Consider the following 19,919-nt stretch of genomic DNA (forward strand, 5'->3'; position numbering starts at 1 on the left):
ATTGTATAAAGGCCTTTAAGTTAACCAACTCCTTTATTACAGATGCTTCCCTTCAGGTTATTAAGCTGGGAGCTAAGATTTCAGGCTTTGCTATATTGTCCCGCAGAGCTTTATGGTAAAATCTTGGTTTGCGGATGTCTCATCTAAGTCTAAACCTTTGGCGATTCCTTACAAGGGAAAGACCTTGTTTGGACCTGGTTTGACAGATATAACTCTGATATTATGGGAGGTAAGGGACATTCCCTCCCTCAGGATAACAGAAACAAAAAGGACGTCAGAGTAATTTTAGTTCCTTTCAGAGTTTCAAGGAAAATCCTTCCACTCCCTCTTCCAAGCATGAGCAGTCAAAGCCTTCATGGAGACCCAATCAGTCTTGGAATAGGGGAAAGCAATCCAAGATGCCTGCTGTTGATTCAAAGACAGCATGAAGGGCCTGCCTCCGATCCGGGACCTGATCTTGTGGGGGGTAGGCTTTCCTTCTTCGTTCAAGTTTGGGTTTGAGATGTTCAAGATCCCTAGGTGGTGGACGTTGTGTCCCAGGGATACAAAACTGGAGTTTAATAATTTTTCCTCCCAGGGGCAGGTTTCTGCTTTCAAGATTCTCTGCAGACCAGACAAAAAGAGAGGCGTTCTTACACTTGTAGGGAATCTCTTCGACCTGAGAGTGATAGTTTCTGTTCCAAAGCAGGAACAAGGTCTGGGATTCTATTCCAATCTGTTCGTGGTTTCCAAGAAGGAGGGAACCTTCAGACCAATTTTAGATCTCATGAGTCTAATCAAGTTTCTCAGAGCGCTGTCCTTCAAGATGGAAACTATTCATTTCATTCTTCCTTGGGTTCAAGAGGGTCAATTAATATGACCACAATGGATTTAAAGGACGCTTACTTACATGTTCCCATCCACATGGACCATCACAATTTTCTAAGGTTTGCCTTTCTAGACAAACACTTACAGTTTGGGGTCCTTCCATTCGGCCTTGCCACAGCTCCCAGAACTTTTTCAACTCTCAGATGAAGGGTGAATTTGGAAAAGAATTCCAACTACAAGGGTAGTTTTCTTGGGATTCATAATAGACTCCTTATCTAAAAGATTTTTTTCTGACAGAAGTCAGGAAATCAAGGATTTTTAATTCTTGCATAACACTTCAGTCCTCCCCTTGGCCGTTAGTGGCTCAGTACATGCAGATAATTGGGCTGATGGTAGCGGCGATGGTCATCATCCCTTTCGCCCGTTTCCACTTCAGACCTCGGCAGTTAAGCATGCTCAGGCAGTGGAACGGAGATTATGTGGTTCTGTCTCTGCGATTACAGCTAGAACAGGAGACAAGGGCTTCTCTACTTTGGTAGTTGTCTTGGGACCATCTCTCCCAGAAAACCTGCTTTAGCAGATGCTCCTGGGTGACTGTGACAACAGACGCCATCCTTCTGGGACGGGGAGCAGCCTCAGGGAACATGGACTTGGTCAGAGACAGTTCTATAAACATTCTAGAGCGGTGTCATGATCCAACCTAGAATTGAACCTGTTTCTATTTCTGCTGCTGTTCTTTCCCAGCCTGTTGTCTTACCTCTTTGCCACCAGATGGCTTGATCACAGGCTAAGAATATTGGGTTTTTCTGTTTGCTACAACTTTGGTTCTCTGGCTCCACCTGCTTACCAGCTGAAACAAATCATATAATCAGCAGCCTGCTATATCTGGGAGGTTTCCTTCAGTTCTGGGCCTTGACATTGAGTGTTATACTTTGACAGACCCTCTGGTCCGGTTTCCTGAGTGAATACAGATTTGTTGGATTTCCTGGTGCCTGATTTCTGCTTCATTTTGTGACTACTCTTCTGGATATTCCCTTGGCACTGTGTTTCGTTTTTGGACTGATTTCCTGGCAATTGATCTTGGCTAATTCTCTATTTCCTAAGGACTGCCTCAAGTACTTTTGCTTGCTTGTTGTCTGTCACTACAGAGTTCCAGTCTACAGCATATGCAAGTATCCTGCCTGTTATTACAAAGATCTACATTCCTGCCTGTCATTATAGGGTTCCAGTCTACAGCATATGCAAGTATCCTGCCTGTCATTACAAAGATCTGTTTTCCTGCCTGTTACTACAGAGTTCCAGTCTACAGCCTATAGACTTTGCCCTATCTAGTTTGCATATCTCTGCATTGCTAATTATCCTATCAATAAAACCATCACCTGTTCCTTTTTGGCATAATTAGACTCACGCAGACAAAACACAACTTCAACCCCAGAACCTGACACTTCTGCACAACAGCTCCCAACTCCGGAACCTGCTCCCTTGCAGAGTATGACAAGCGGAGAGCAACCTTCAATGCTCTTCTGGCCTAGCCTCAGCTAGATTCGACACTGTTCTTTTCGAACAATATATCATCAGTGGTTTACATTAATCTGCATAACCAGGATCATTCAGTGGGCGAAGACCCACAATTGCTGTCTGTCGGAGATCCACTTTCCAGGAGTGGACAACTAGGAGACTGACTTCCTAAACAGATAGATTTTTCTCCCGGGGGAGTGGGAACTCCATCCGGAAGTGCTTGCCAGCTTAATTCTCAGATAGGGGGTCAGCCTGTATTGAACCTCATGGCATCTCGGCAGAATGCCAAACTTCCGAGGTACGGGTCAAGGTCAAGGGACCCTCAGGCTATATTGATAGACGCTCTGGCGGTTCCTTGGGATTTCTGTCTTGTATACCGTTTTCTTCCTTTTTGTTCTCTTCCGCAGGATTTGGTATGTAGCCTGGTGGATGTAATCTCTTCCATCTTGGAGACTTCCATTTGAGGAAAAACCTTCTATTTAAAGGGTCTTTCCTTCATCCAAATCTAGTTTCTCTGAATCCGGAATCGGTCATTGAGATCATGATTCAGGCTAGTAAACCTGTAACTAGAAGGATTTACTATAAGATATTGGTGTGTATCCGAAAGACTACTCTTGGAGTAGAGTTAGGATTCCTAGAATCTGTCCTTTATCCAAGAAGGTTTGGAGAAAGGTTTTATTGACAAGTTCACTAAAGGGTCAAATTCCTGTCTTTTTTGTTACATAGATGTCTGGCGGATTTCCCAGACATACATTAGTCATTCAGGCCTTGGTCAGGTTCAGGCCTATATTCTAACCAGTTACTCTTTCCTGGAGTCTTAATCTAGTTTTTAAGATTCTTCAAGGGGTTCTGTTTGAGCTGATACATTCCTTAGATATTAAGTTGTTATCTTGGAATTTTTGTTTTCTTATTCATATTTCCTCTGCTCGTAGAGTGTCAGAGCTCTCGGCACTACAGTGTGAATCTCCTTACCTTATTTTTCATTGGATAAGGTGGTTTTACGTACCATGTTAGCTTTCTTTCTGGAACATTAATCAGGTGATTGTTGTTCCCTCCTTGTGCCCTAATCCTCCTTACTGGAAGGAACGTTTTTTGCACTATTTGGACGTGGTTTGTGTTCTAAAATTTTACTTACAGGTAACTAAGGATTTTTGTAAGTCTTTTTCCTTATTTGTGGTTTTCCCTGGAAAACGTAAGGGTCAGAAAGCTACGGCTCTTTCTTTTTAAAGACACGATGAGTCCACGGATTTCATCCTTAATTGTGGGATATTCACCCCCTGGTCAGCAGCAGGAGGCAAAGAGCACCACAGCAGAGCTGCTATATATAGCTCCTCCCTTCCCTCCCACTCCAGTCATTCTCTTTGCCTACGTTAGTGATAGGAAGAGGTAAAGTGAGCTGTTAGAAAAGATTCTTCAATCAAGAGTTTATTATTTTTAAAGTTGTGCAGAGAGTGCTGCTTTGTTCTAGGGTGTAGCCGTAGTCCATATCAGTCTCTACAGTAGAGCATTTGGTGGCTTTAAAGCAATGAGAACTTGTGGGATATAATTCTCACTGCGCCTCCCATACTCTTATGCTGCCCTAATCCAGATAGAATAAGCACATTTAACTCAGGCTTATCTTATTCCACAGGGCTATGGGAGGGAGAGGACCTCTTACACCTGCTGGACTGTCCTGCTGTCGGACAGCATTCAAGGTAAGTGCTAACTTTATTACTTTCTGGGGGCATCATTCTCTCAGAAGAAAGTGAGCACTACATTACATACTGTTAGATGTTTTTTTCAGAGGGGGGGCCGTGTCAGTCAGGGCTTGGCCTGGAACACACCATATCAGCTGGAAATGACTGTATTTGATGAGGATATCCACGAGAATAGATTTCAGACCATGCAGCTATGATTACAAAAGCTATTCTGTTTATTGCAAGTTGAAAGGCACTTCTTATAGCCAAGAGTTACAGCATATAGGGTTAACAAGTGACGCATTCATAATGACATCATCTTACATAGTATTTCTGCAAGAACAAAGAAACTCATTTAAAATATAATTGGAAGAAAAGGAGTGTTAGGGATTCATTTCTACAGAAATACCTAACTTCAGATAACAGTAACTCTGGGCCTCATAGCCCAGCACAAATCAAAGCCGTTTGACATCTTGTAGAGATAACAATGCATCCAAGCACATCTTCAGGGTCATTCTCAGGGCTATTCTAGCTATGCAAATCTCCCTAACATTAGCATATTTCTCACTACATAATAAACCACTATAATAAAAGGTTATTGAGACAAGATGGATGCCAAAGACAAAATGGCAGCCAAGAACAAGATGGCGCTAGTCATGCTAACAATAATTCCTAACACATACAATCACATATCAAGGGCTAAGATAAAGATTGGGCTCTTTATTGTGATGGAACTGTGATCTCTTATTGAGGGTGAGGTCTATGGCAGCCAGTTTTAATATAAAATATGCCGACCGGGAGATGGTTCCGTTTTTGCCACGCCCACGTTTTGTGTCTCTCTCGGCCCCATCTTGATTAGATCGGGCTGCACATTTGGCCCTAATATGGCAGGTACTTAGTACATAGTTGGCGGCTTTTAGTGTTACCATGCCTGTAAAGCTCTGAGGGGTTCTCCCGGCGGTTTTAACATTGAAATATACTGACCAGGAGATGGCTCCGTTTTTGGTAATGCCCACGATGGGCGGATCTTATTGCTACGTGCTAATTTCTCTTTGACTAGTATTGTGTCACTCATGGCCCCGTTTTGAGGGATTATTACCATTTGAGCAACCTGCCTTATTAGGATAAGTGCTTAGCGCATAGTTGGGCTTTACTGGAACCGAAGGAACGGTTAGTTTTCCTCCTGCTACGTTCCAGATGGTTGCTGCACAAGTAAAGGCTAAATAATCCTGGTGCAGAGTGACAGTTTAAATTGTAAACATATACTTGGAATTATTTATTTGTTTCCATCAGTCTCCTCTTTGCAGCGACTGCAATAAGACAATAATCCTAATACGTTCTGCTGCTATATTATATATCTAACTCACAGACATAGATATTAGAAGGGCAGATGGGTACCTCAGCATGGTTTAGCTGAGGGGGGTAGTTAACTTCTACATTGTGTACTACAGATAGCACTGTTGTATAGTCAATAGACTGTCTGACTTCTCAGCTGGATCAGGCGAAGGTGTAAAGAGGGTTTATCTGTGTTGGAAATCCTCACATTCTTATCCTGAGTTTTCTGTCATTAAATAAAATGCATGTTATACTTCTGCATTTAAAGAGACAGTACCGGTTGTTATGTGTGGAATATAGACATACCACTTGTTAATAAAATTTAAGTATCTGACGTATATTTGTCAGAGGTGTTCAATAGATTTTATAACACACATGCAGTGCCCTGTGGTTCCTTACAAGCTCCATCTGGTGTTGCTACGCAAAACATTGCTTCTTTTATGTCATGGCGATATCTTTTAATAAAGTAACGTTTACTTATAAGTGTCTTTCAGAAGATAATAAAAAATAAAGTTACCTTTTAAAATTTAAAGACACGGTAACGATTTTTTTTATTTGACTGCTGTGTGCATTGCCATCGTTATTAGTGCAGTGGCATATTGGTTTTATGCGCTCTAAGATGCTCAGGATGAGATCCAATATAAGATAAAGGCTTTCAAACTTGCAAAAGCCTTTATTTCGGACGCTTCCCTTCAAGTTATCAAATTGGTAGCGAAGATATAGAGTTTTTTCTATCTTGGGCCGCAGAGCCTTATGGGTAAAGCCCTGGTCTGCGGATGTGTCTTCTAAGTCTAAGCTTCTAACCATTCCATACAGGGGAAAGACTTGTTAGGACCGGATCTGAAGGAGATTATTTCTGATTTCACGGGAGGTAAGGGTCTCCTTTTCCCGCAAGACAAGAGAAATAAACAAAAAGGATGACAAAACAATTTTCGTTCCTTTTGTATTTTCAAGGGAAACTCTCCCTCTTCCTTCTCTAAGCAGGAATAGTCCGAACCTACACGGAGACCCAACCAGTCTTGGAGCAAGGAAAGCAGTCCAAGAAGCCGGCTAGCGATTCCAAGATAACATGAAGGGTATACCCCTGACCTGGGACCGGATCTTTTAGGGGGCAGACTTTCCTTCTTTGTTCAAAGCCTGGGTTCGGTATGGCTCCATAGCTCAGGGGTTAGAGCACTGCTCTTGTAAAACAGTGGTCACAAGTTCAAACCTTGCTAGGGCCTTATGATAAATATATGAAGAAATTTTGTCTCAGGGATTCAAATTGGAGTTCAAGGTTTTTTCCTCCCAGAGGCAGATTCCTAATTTTGAGATTAACTGCAGAACAAACGAAAAGAGAGGCGTTCTTACATTGTGTAAATGACCTCTCTGCTCTGAGCGTGTTATTTCCTGTTCCATTTCTGGAACAGGGACTGGGTTTTTATTTCAATCTATTTGTGGTTCCCAAATGTAGGGAACCTTCAGACCAATTCTAGACCTCAGGAGCCTAAACAAGTTTCTCAGGGTACTGTCCTAGATGGAAACTATTTTTCCATCCTACCATTGATCCAAGAGGGTCAATTTATGACAACAGTGGTTTTAAAGAATGCATATCTATATGTTCCTATCCACAGAGATCATCACAAGTTCCTAAGGTTTGCCTTTCTGGGCAAACATTTTCAGTTTGTGGCTCTTCCTTTCGGTCTGGCTACGGCACCCAGAATTTTCACAAAGGTTCTGGGGTCTCTGCTGGTGGTTTTAAGACCACAGGGCTTTGCGGTGGCACCTTATCTGGACGATATTCTAATCCAGTGGTCATCTTGTCAGCAAAGTCCCATACCGACATTGTGCTATCCTTCCTGAGAGCTCACGGGTGGAAGGTAAATCTGGAAAAGAGTTTAATTCTGAAGACAAGGGTTCCTTTCTTGGGAACTCTAATCGACTCTATATCCATGAAAAATTTTCTGACAGAGGTCAGAAAGTCAAAAATTCAGAATATTTGTCGAGCCCTTCAGTCCACTCCTCAGCCGTCAGTGGCTCAGTGCATGGAGGTAATTGGATTGATGGTGGCGGCAATGGACATCATACCGTTTGCTTGGTTTCACCTCAGGCCTTTGCAGTTAAGCATGCTCTGGCAGTGGAATGGAGATTATACGGACTTGTTTCCTCGAATAACCCTCTATCAAGAGACGAGGGTCTCTTTTCAGTGGTGGTTGTCTCTGGATCATCTATCCCAGGGGACGTGCTTTCATAGACCGTCATGGGTGATTGTGACAACGGACGCCAGCCTTTTAGGATGCGGAGCTGTATGAGGCTCTTTAAAGACTCAGGGAGTTTGGACTCGGGCAGAGTCTCTTCTTCCCATCAACATCTTAGAACTAAGGGCTATCTTCAATGCTCTTCGGGCCTGGCCTCAGTTGGCTTCAGCTCAATTCATCAGATTCCAATCAGACAACATAACAGTGGCTTACATCAATCATCAGGGACGAACGAGGAGTTCCTTAGCGATGACCAAAGTAAGCAAGATAATCCAGTGGGCGGAGGCCCATTCCAGCCATCTGTCAGCAATCCACATTCCAGGGGTGGAAAACTGGGAGGCGGATTTTCTGAGCAGACAGACTTTTCATCCGGGAGAGTGGGAACTCCATAGCATATCTATTCCCTCCGTTTGCACTGCTTCCCCGGGTTATTGCTCGAATCAAGCAGGAGAAGGCATGAGTGATCATTATCGCTCCTGCCTGCCCTTGGCAGGATTTGGTATGCCGATCTGGTGGACATGTCATCTGCCACCTTGGACACTTCCATTAAGGAAGGACCTTCTCATTCAGGGACCCTTCCTTCACCCGAATCTAGCTTCTCTGAAGCTGACTGCTTGGAGATTGAACGCTTAATCCTATCCAAGTGAGGCATGTAAACCTGTAACTAGAAAGATTTACCATAAGATATGGCGTAAATATCTTTATTGGTGTGAATCCAAGGGCTACTCATGGAGTAGAGTTAGGATTCCTAGGATTTTGTCTTTACTCAAAGAAGGATTGGAGACGTGTTTATCAGCGAGTTCCCTAAAGGGACAGATCTCTGCTTTATCTATTTTGTTACACAAGCGTCTGGCAGGTGTCCCAGCTTCTCAGTCTTTTTGTCAGGCTTTGATTAGAATCAGGCCTGTGTTTAAACCAATTGCTCCTCCATGGAGTTTGAATTTAGTTCTTAGGGTTCCTCGAGGGGTTCCGTTTGAACCTATGCATTCCGTAGATATTAAGTTGTTATCTTGGAAAGTTTTATTTCTTGTTGCCATCTCTTCTGCTCAATGAGTGTCTGAGCTTTCGGCATTACAGTATAATTCGCCTTGCCTTATTTTTCATTCGGATAAGGTGGTGTTACGTACCAAACTTGGTTTCCTTCCTAAGGTTGTTTCAGACAAGAACATTATGAGATTGTTGTTCCTTCGTTGTGTCCTAATCCTTCTTCTCAAAAGGAACGTCTGTTGCACAATTTGGACGTGGTCCGTGCTTTGAAGTTTTATTTGCAAGCAACTAAAGACTTTCGTCAGTCGTCTTCTTTGTTTATCATTTTTTCTGGGGCACGTAAAGGTCAGAAAGCTACGGCTACCTCTCTTTCCCTTTGGCTGAAGAGTATCATCCGTTTTGCGTATGAAAGTGCTGGACAGCAGCCTCCTGAAGGAATTACGTCTCATTCCACTAGGGTGGTTGCTTCCTCATGGGCATTCAAAAATGAAGCTTCTGTAGAACAGATTTGCAAAGCTGCAACTTGGTCCTCTCTTCATATTTTTTCAGAATTTTACAAATTTGATACTTTTGCCTCTGCTAAGGCGGTTTTTGGGAGAAAGGTTCTTCAAGCAGTGGTGCCTTCCGTTTAGGGTTCCTGTCTTGTCCCTCCCTTTTCATCCGTGTACTTTTGTATACCACAAGTAAAGATGAAATCCGTGGACTCATCGTGTCTTTAAAAAGAAAAGAAAATTTATGCTTACCTGATAAATTTGTTTCTTTTTAGACACGATGAGTCCACGGCCCGCCCTGTTCTCTGAGACAGGTTCATTTTTTGTAAACTTCAGACACCTCTGCACCTTGGCTTTTCCTTTCTCTTCCTAACTTCGGTCGAATGACTGGAATAGGAAGGAAGGGAGGAGCTATATATAGCAGCTCTGCTGTGGTGCTCTTTGCCTCTTCCTGCTGACCAGGAGGTGAATATCCCACAAGTAAGGAAGAAATCCGTGGACTCATCGTGTCTAAAAAGAAACACATTTTTCAGGTAAGCATAAATTGTCTTTTTTCTTTCTTTATGGCTGAAGAGTATTATACGGTTTGCCTATGAAATTGTTGGACAGCTACCTCCAGAGAGAGTTACGACTCATTCCAAGAGGGCTGTTGATTTTTCATGGGCATTCAGAAGCAAAACTTCTATGGATCAGATTTGCAAGGCTGCATCTTAGTCCTCTCTACACTTTTCTTCAAAATTTGACTTTTTGGCCTCAACTGAGGTTGTTTTTGGGAGAAAGGTTCTTCAAGCAGTGGTGCCTTCAGTTTAGGTTTCCTGTGTTGTCCCTCCCTTATAATCTGTGTACTCTAGCTTGGGTATTGATTCCCAACAGTAATTAGTGATGATCCCGTGGACTCATTGTGTCATTAGAAAGAAAACAAAATTAATGCTTACCTGATAAATTTAATTCTTTCTTGACACGATGAGTTCACGGCCCGTCCTGTTTTTAAGATAGGTTGTTGATATGTTATAAACTTCAGGCAACTCTGCACCTTGTTGCTTCCTTTCTCTCCTTTACTTCGGTCGAATGACTGGGGTGGGAGGGAAGGGAGCTGATATTTAACAGCTTTGCTGTGGTGCTCTTTGCCGCCTCCTGCTGGGCAGGAGTGATATTCCCAACACTAATTAATGATGATCCGTGGACTCATCGTGTTAAGAAAGAAATTATTTATCAGGTAAGCATAAATTTTTTCCTCTGTTTGCTCTCATTCCTCGAGAAATTGTGGATCTAGTGAAGTGTCATCTCTCCCCCCCTTAGAGGTTGCCCTTGAGGAACGACCTTCTTTTCTGGTCCCTTCCCCCACCCAAATATAGATTCTCTGAAGCTGACTGCTTGGAGCTTGAAAGTCTAGTCTTGGCTAGACGTGGTTTTTCTGAGTAGGTCATTGACCAATGCTTCAGGCATGACGTAAATACCTTTTTTGGATGTGAATCGCAAGGTTCTCTCTTGGAGTCCTGTATGAGTTTCTTGTACTTTTATCTTTTCTTCAGGATGGCCTGGAGAAAGGGTTGTCCGTCAGTTCTCTGAAGGGTCAGTTTTCTGCACTGTATACTCCCTTTTTTTTTTTTTTGTTCATACGTCTGGCCGATCTGCCAGATGTCCAATCTTTGATTTAGGCCTTGGTCAAATTCAGGCCTATATTTAAACCTGTTGCTCCTCCTTAGAGCCTTTTCTGCTCGCAAAGTTTCTGAGTTTTCGGCTCTGCAGTGTGACTCACCTTATCTTTCAGACTGATAAGTCAGTTCTTCATACTAGGTTGGGATTTCTTCCCAAAGTATAGTATCAGACCACAATATCAATCAGGAAATTGTTGATCCTTCTATTTGTCCTAATCCTTCTTTTTGAAGGAACGCCTGTTGCATAATTTGGATGTTATGCGTGCTTTAAATTAAACAAATAAGGATTTTCGTCAATCGTTCTTCTCTATTTGTTGTTTTCTTTGATAAGTTTAAGGGTCAGAAGGCCACTACTCGTTCTCTCTGTTTGAAAAGTGTTAGCCGGTTGGCTTATGAACAGCTTGTGAGCAGCCTCCTGAGAGAGTTATGACTCATTCCACTAGGGCTGTCTCTTCTTCCTGGGCTTTCATACATAAGCTTCTGTGGAACAAATCTGAAAGGTGGCCACTTGGTCCTCTTTGCATTCCTTTTCCAAACTCTCCAAATTTTGATATTTTTGCCTCGGCTGAGGTTTCCTTTGTGAGAAAAGTTCTTCAAGGGGTCGTGCCTTCTGTTTAGGTTCGCCTGTCTTGTTCTCCCTCCCTTTTCATTCTGTGTCCTATAGCTTGGGTATTGGTTCCCACTAGTAATTGGAATGAAATCGTGGACTCTCCATGCCATAGGAAATAAAACAAAATTTATGCTTACCTGATAAATTTCTTTCTTTCCGGGCATTGAAGAGTCCACGACCCGCCCATATTAAAATTTAAGACTGCAGCTTTTTTGTACAAACTTCAGGAACCTCTATACCCTTGTGTTATCTTCTTTTTCCATTTCCCTTCAGCCGAATGACTGGGGGTTTTGGGTAAGGGAAGTGACACTTAACAGCTCTGCTGGGGTGCTCTTTGCCTCCTCCTGCTGGCCAGGAGTTGAATTCTCACTAGAGTAATTGGAATGAAATCGTGGACTCTCCATGCCCGAAAAGAAATTTCAGGCAAGCATAAATTTTAGTTTCTTCTGTTAAGTGTGATCAGTCCACGGGTCATCATTACTTCTGGGATATTACTCCTCCCCAACAGGAAGTGCAAGAGGATTCACCCAGCAGAGCTGCATATAGCTCCTCCCCTCTACGTCACTCCCAGTCATTCTCTTGCACCCAACGACTAGATAGGATGTGTGAGAGGACTATGGTGATTATACTTAGTTTTATATCTTCAATCAAAAGTTTGTTATTTTAAAATAGCACCGGAGTGTGTTATTACCTCTCTGGCAGAGTTTGAAGAAGAATCTACCAGAGTTTTTGCTATGATTTTAGCCGGAGTAGTTAAGATCATATTGCTGTTTCTCGGCCATCTGAGGAGAGGTAAACTTCAGATCAGGGGACAGCGGGCAGATGAATCTGCATAGAGGTATGTAGCAGCTTTTATTTTCTGACAATGGAATTGATGAGAAAATCCTGCCATACCGATATAATGTCATGTATGTATACTTTACACTTCAGTATTCTGGGGAATGGTACTTCACTAGAATTACACTGTAAGAAGTACATAAAGCTGTTTAATAACTAGAAATTATGTTTAACGTTTTTGCTGGAATGTAAAATCGTTTTCATTTGCTGAGGTACTGAGTGAATAAATGTTTTGGGCACTATTTTTCCACTTGGCAGTTGCTTAATCTTTTTTCTGACAGTTTCTGTTCTCTCTCACTGCTGTGTGTGAGGGGGAGGGGCCGTTTTTTGGCGCTTTTGCTACGCATCAGATATTTCAGTCAGCAGCTCATTGTATTTCCTGCATGATCCGGTTCATCTCTACAGAGCTCAGGGGTCTTCAAAACTTATTTTGAGGGAGGTAATTTCTCTCAGCAGAGCTGTGAGAATTATAGTTGACTGAGACAAAAAACGTTTATTCTGTAATTTGTTTCCTGCTTTCAGAATTTGTTATCTTTGCTAATGGGATTAAACCTTTGCTAAAGTTGTGTTGTTTATAAGGATTGAGGCTATAACTGTTTCAATTTATTAATTTTCAACTGTCATAGATCTTCTGTGCTTCTTAAAGGCACAGTACGTTTTTAATATTATTCTAATTGAATTGTATTCCAAGTTGCAAGTTTATTTGCTAGTGTGTTAAACATGTCTGATTCAGAGGAAGATACCTGTGTCATTTGTTGCAATGCCAAAGTGGAGCCCAATAGAAATTTATGTACTAACTGTATTGATGCTACTTTAAATAAAAGTCAATCTGTACAAATTGAACAAATTTCACCAAACAACGAGGGGAGAGTTATGCCGACTAACTCGCCTCACGTGTCAGTACCTGCATCTCCCGCTCGGGAGGTGCGTGATATTGTAGCGCCGAGTACATCTGGGCGGCCATTACAAATCACATTACAGGATATGGCTACTGTTATGACTGAAGTTTTGGCTAAATTACCAGAACTAAGAGGTAAGCGTGATCACTCTGGGGTGAGAACAGAGTGCGCTGATAATATTAGGGCCATGTCAGACACTGCGTCACAGGTGGCAGAACATGAGGACGGAGAACTTCATTCTGTGGGTGACGGTTCTGATCCAAACAGACTGGATTCAGATATTTCAAATTTTAAATTTAAACTGGAAAACCTCCGTGTATTACTAGGGGAGGTGTTAGCGGCTCTGAATGATTGTAACACAGTTGCAATACCAGAGAAAATGTGTAGGTTGGATAAATATTTTGCGGTACCGGCGAGTACTGAGGTTTTTCCTATACCTAAGAGACTTACTGAAATTGTTACTAAGGAGTGGGATAGACCCGGTGTGCCGTTCTCACCCCCTCCGATATTTAGAAAAATGTTTCCAATAGACGCCACCACACGGGACTTATGGCAAACGGTCCCTAAGGTGGAGGGAGCAGTTTCTACTTTAGCTAAGCGTACCACTATCCCGGTGGAGGATAGCTGTGCTTTTTCAGATCCAATGGATAAAAAATTAGAGGGTTACCTTAAGAAAATGTTTGTTCAACAAGGTTTTATATTGCAACCCCTTGCATGCATTGCGCCGATCACGGCTGCAGCGGCATTCTGGATTGAGTCTCTGGAAGAGAACATTAGTTCAGCTACTCTGGACGACATTACGGACAGGCTTAGAGTCCTTAAACTAGCTAATTCATTCATTTCGGAGGCCGTAGTACATCTTACTAAACTTACGGCGAAGAATTCAGGATTCGCCATTCAGGCACGCAGGGCGCTGTGGCTAAAATCCTGGTCAGCTGATGTTACTTCTAAGTCTAAATTGCTTAATATACCTTTCAAAGGGCAGACCTTATTCGGGCCCGGGTTGAAAGAGATTATCGCTGACATTACAGGAGGTAAAGGCCATGCCCTGCCTCAGGACAAAGCCAAAGCTAAGGCTAGACAGTCTAATTTTCGTTCCTTTCGTAATTTCAAAGCAGGAGCAGCATCAACTTCCTCTGCACCAAAACAGGAAGGAGCTGTTGCTCGCTACAGACAAGGCTGGAAACCTAACCAGTCCTGGAACAAGGGCAAGCAGACCAGGAAACCTGCTGCTGCCCCTAAAACAGCATGAATTGAGGGCCCCCGATCCGGGATCGGATCTAGTGGGGGGCAGACTTTCTCTCTTCGCCCAGGCTTGGGCAAGAGATGTCCAGGATCCCTGGGCGCTAGAGATAATATCTCAGGGATACCTTCTGGACTTCAAATACTCTCCTCCAAGAGAGAGATTTCATCTGTCAAGGTTGTCAACAATCCAGACAAAGAAAGAGGCGTTTCTACGCTGCGTACAAGAGCTCTTGTTAATGGGAGTAATCCATCCAGTTCCACGATCGGAACAGGGACAGGGGTTTTACTCAAATCTGTTTGTGGTTCCCAAAAAAGAGGGAACTTTCAGACCAATCCTGGACTTAAAGATCCTAAACAAATTCCTAAGAGTTCCATCGTTCAAGATGGAGACTATTCGGACAATTTTACCTATGATCCAAGAGGGGTCAGTACATGACCACTGTAGATTTAAAAGATGCTTACCTTCACATACCGATTCACAAAGATCATTACCGGTACCTAAGGTTTGCCTTCCTAGACAGGCATTACCAGTTTGTGGCTCTTCCATTCGGATTGGCTACAGCTCCAAGAATCTTCACAAAGGTTCTGGGTGCTCTTCTGGCGGTACTAAGACCGCGGGGAATCTCGGTAGCTCCATACCTAGACGACATTCTGATACAAGCTTCAAGCTTTCAAACTGCCAAATCTCATACAGAGTTAGTACTGGCATTTCTAAGGTCACATGGATGGAAGGTGAACGAAAAGAAAAGTTCACTCGTTCCACTCACAAGAGTTCCCTTCCTGGGGACTCTTATAGATTCTGTAGAAATGAAGATTTACCTGACAAAGGACAGGCTAACAAGACTTCAAAGTGCTTGCCGCACCCTTCATTCCATTCAACACCCGTCAGTGGCTCAATGCATGGAGGTAATCGGCTTAATGGTAGCGGCAATGGACATAGTACCCTTTGCACGCTTACACCTCAGACCACTGCAACTGTGCATGCTAAGTCAGTGGAATGGGGATTACTCAGACTTATCCCCTTCTCTGAATCTGGATCAAGAGACCAGAAATTCTCTTCTATGGTGGCTTTCTCGGCCACATCTGTCCAGGGGGATGCCATTCAGCAGACCAGACTGGACAATTGTAACAACAGACGCCAGCCTTCTAGGTTGGGGTGCCGTCTGGAATTCTCTGAAGGCTCAGGGACAATGGAGTCAGGAGGAGAGTCTCCTGCCAATAAACATTCTGGAATTGAGAGCAGTTCTCAATGCCCTCCTGGCTTGGCCCCAGTTGACAACTCGGGGGTTCATCAGGTTTCAGTCGGACAACATCACGACTGTAGCTTACATCAACCATCAGGGAGGGACAAGAAGCTCCCTAGCTATGATGGAAGTATCAAAGATAATTCGCTGGGCAGAGTCTCACTCTTGCCACCTGTCAGCAATCCACATCCCGGGAGTGGAGAACTGGGAGGCGGATTTCTTAAGTCGTCAGACTTTTCATCCGGGGGAGTAGGAACTCCATCCGGAGGTCTTTGCCCAAATACTTCGACGTTGGGGCAAACCAGAGATAGATCTCATGGCGTCTCGACAGAACGCCAAGCTTCCTCGTTACGGGTCCAGATCCAGGGATCCAGGAGCAGTCCTGATAGATGCCCTGACAGCACCTTGGGACTTCAGGATGGCTTACGTGTTTCCACCCTTCCCGATGCTTCCTCGATTGATTGCCAGAATCAAACAAGAGAGAGCATCAGTGATTCTAATAGCACCTGCGTGGCCACGCAGGACTTGGTATGCAGACCTGGTGGACATGTCATCCTGTCCACCTTGGTCTCTACCTCTGAAACAGGACCTTCTGATACAGGGTCCCTTCAAACATCAAAATCTAACTTCTCTGAAGCTGACTGCTTGGAAATTGAACGCTTGATTTTATCAAGACGTGGGTTTTCTGAGTCAGTTATTGATACCTTAATACAGGCTAGGAAACCTGTTACCAGAAAGATTTACCATAAGATATGGCGTAAATACCTATATTGGTGTGAATCCAAAGGTTACTCTTGGAGTAAGATTAGGATTCCTAGGATATTGTCTTTTCTACAAGAAGGTTTAGAAAAGGGTTTATCTGCTAGTTCATTAAAGGGACAGATCTCAGCTCTGTCCATTCTGTTACACAAACGTCTGTCAGAAGTTCCTGACGTCCAGGCTTTTTGTCAGGCTTTGGCCAGGATTAAGCCTGTGTTTAAAACTGTTGCTCCACCATGGAGTTTAAACCTGGTTCTTAATGTTTTACAGGGCGTTCCGTTTGAACCCCTTCATTCCATTGATATAAAGTTGTTATCTTGGAAAGTTCTATTTTTAATGGCTATTTCCTCGGCTCGAAGAGTCTCTGAATTATCAGCCTTACATTGTGATTCTCCTTATTTGATTTTTCATTCGGATAAGGTAGTTCTGCGTACTAAACCTGGGTTCTTACCTAAGGTAGTTACTAACAGGAATATCAATCAAGAGATTGTTGTTCCTTCTTTGTGCCCAAATCCTTCTTCGAAGAAGGAACGTCTACTGCACAACCTGGATGTAGTCCGTGCTCTAAAATTTTACTTACAGGCAACTAAGGAATTTCGACAAACGTCTTCTCTGTTTGTCGTTTACTCTGGGCAGAGGAGAGGTCAAAAAGCTTCTGCTACCTCTCTTTCTTTTTGGCTTCGTAGCATAATTCGCTTAGCTTATGAGACTGCTGGACAGCAGCCTCCTGAAAGAATTACAGCTCATTCTACTAGAGCTGTGGCTTCCACTTGGGCCTTCAAGAATGAGGCCTCTGTTGAACAGATTTGCAAGGCTGCAACTTGGTCTTCGCTTCATACTTTTTCCAAATTTTACAAATTTGACACTTTTGCTTCATCGGAGGCTATTTTTGGGAGAAAGGTTCTTCAGGCAGTGGTTCCTTCTGTATAAAGAGCCTGCCTATCCCTCCCGTCATCCGTGTACTTTTGCTTTGGTATTGGTATCCCAGAAGTAATGATGACCCGTGGACTGATCACACTTAACAGAAGAAAACATAATTTATGCTTACCTGATAAATTCCTTTCTTCTGTAGTGTGATCAGTCCACGGCCCGCCCTGTTTTTAAGGCAGGTAAATATTTTTTAATTTATACTCCAGTCACCACTTCACCCTTGGCTTTTCCTTTCTCGTTGGTCCTTGGTCGAATGACTGGGAGTGACGTAGAGGGGAGGAGCTATATGCAGCTCTGCTGGGTGAATCCTCTTGCACTTCCTGTTGGGGAGGAGTAATATCCCAGAAGTAATGATGACCCGTGGACTGATCACACTACAGAAGAAAGGAATTTATCAGGTAAGCATAAGTTATGTTTTTTTGTGATGGGATAATTTAACGTTTCATATTTTCTCAGCAAGTATCAGCGACCAACAGCTCTGCGACTCCTGCGGATGTGCCAAGTTTCAGCATGCTTACTGAAAGCATGTCATATGACTTTAAAGATACCGACATGAAACGCCTGTCCATGGAAATAGAAAAGGAGAAGTAAGTAAGGGGATAAGGGGGGGACCTTGATTGTTGTTTGTACACCTACATGAGCTGACCTGCACCACATGTGTCTGAGCATTCTGGACAGCTGTATTATGTAAATTGTAACCTTCTGTAAAATAATGATCATTATATATACACTGACTAAATACTGCCATATTGTAGGACAGGTGCATATAAACAGCTGATTCTCTAATGCTGTAAAGGCCCCTTTATTGAACTTTAGAAATGCAACTTTAAAGGTGAGAGCTGTTTATCTCCCTGTGCAGGTTCTACATGTGAAGAGAGACACATACATTACATTATAACACTCAAAAAATACCCAAAAATTTTGCCTCTTTCTCTATACCAGTGAATTTGTATTAATCTGGCCAAAAGTAAGATATAATCTTTATATATATATATATATATATATATATATATATATATATATATATATATATATATATATATATATATATATATATATATATATATATATATATATATAGCTGTGTGTGTGTATATATGTGTATATATATATTTTTTTATATATATATATATATATATATATATATATATATATATATATATATACGCTTTAATATTTCTGGTCTTTGCACTGTGATTTCTGAAACATTCCAAAATGATACCAAGTCAAAACCCTTATGTTACTACAGTTTAATCAAACACTCTATAATTAAGACAAACAAATATATTTTTAAATATAGCTACCTAGTGCAGGGCTTAACAATTTAATGATATCAATGGCCCCATATAGACTTAAAACACGGTTCCCCATACTACCATTTTGCCTATTAAACATCAAGCCAGCCATTTTTCTCCCAAAATAATTTTTCACACTTTTCCAGAGCTGGTTTCGAATATCTAATCATCCTTTTTTTTTTTAATTATTAGCTCGGCCTTTGTTCATGCCATAAATGGTAAAAAAACACAACTTTCTTTCTAATGACACGGTAAGTCCACGGATCATCTAATTACTATTGGGAATGTCACTCCTGGCCAGCAGGAGGAGGCAAAGAGCACCACAGCAAAGCTGTTAAATATCACCTCCCTTCCCTCCAACCCCAGTCATTCCTTTTGCCTACGTTAAGAGCAAGGAGGTGGTAAAGTTTAGGTTTTTGGAAGAAGATTCTTCAAGCAAGATTTTGTTATTTTTTAGCAGTACAAGTTTGTTCTGCTTTGTCTTGGGGTGTAGCTGTAGCCCATGTCAGTCTCTTCAGTAGAGCAGTGGTGGCTTTCAAGCAATGGGAACTTGTGGGGTACAATCCTCACTGCGCCTCCCATGTATTTAATGCTGCCCTAACATTAAAAGCCTGCGTAAGATTACTCAGTCTGTTTTTCTTCCACAGGTCCATGGGAGGGAGGATACCTCTCAAACTTAGTGAACTACCCTGCTGCCAGGCAGAATTCATAGAGGTAAGTGCTAAGTTTATTTTTCTAGGAGACATGCAGAAAAATATTGGCACTTTAACAGTTTATCTGTTGGGACTCATTTATCCTATCGTGGGTTATAGGACATGACAAACAGTTTGTGCAGGCACTGGGGACGTGAAGAAGGAACTATAGATTTAGTTCATTTTTATTGCTCAATTTATGGTGGTTTTACTCTCCCAGGGACTTTATTTTCATAATTGTCGGCCGGGAGGTTCTGGCTGTTACGCCCACGATGGGTAGGTCTGTTTTTAGAAGCGGCAAAGAATTTGCGCTCTTCCTTTCATCCCTACTCAGTTCCGGTGTGTCGGATATGCTTCTCATAGTTGCAGTTCCGCTTTCTGTGTGAAGCATTCTAAAAAAACAAAAAGCGGATACCGAGTGGAGCAGCTCTTATTGAGTCTGGATTCTTATACTAACTGGAGTTGGGCAGTTATCTATTCCGGCGGTCAGCAGGACAGGTAGGCACCTCAGCATGTCTGGCTGAGGTGTAGAGGCTGTCTGGGTTGTTATAAGATGTTTTTTTGTGTCACACATATAAAAGATTATCATTTAAAGGGACAGAACCGTTTTTTGTGATTAAAGTTAGAAGTCAAATAAAAGCATTTTTTTTTCCATTTGGTTAATTCTTGGGTAAAAATGGACCAAGAGGCCCTGCAGAA

At 42.4% G+C, this 19,919-nt stretch overlaps 1 protein-coding gene across 2 annotated transcripts in view; it reads left to right on the top strand.

The window, feature by feature from the left end:
* Positions 1 to 19,919, top strand: part of NF2 (NF2, moesin-ezrin-radixin like (MERLIN) tumor suppressor) — a 161,506-nt gene that overhangs the window by 72,441 nt on the left and 69,146 nt on the right. For both annotated transcript variants that reach the window (XM_053702186.1, XM_053702187.1), the window contains exon 14: positions 17,690 to 17,820. In XM_053702186.1, coding sequence (XP_053558161.1) covers positions 17,690 to 17,820 — 131 coding nt within the window. The remainder of the gene's footprint in view (positions 1 to 17,689; positions 17,821 to 19,919) is intronic.

Source organism: Bombina bombina, chromosome 2, assembly GCF_027579735.1.
Source record: "Bombina bombina isolate aBomBom1 chromosome 2, aBomBom1.pri, whole genome shotgun sequence".
NCBI classification, from domain to species: Eukaryota; Metazoa; Chordata; class Amphibia; order Anura; family Bombinatoridae; genus Bombina; species Bombina bombina.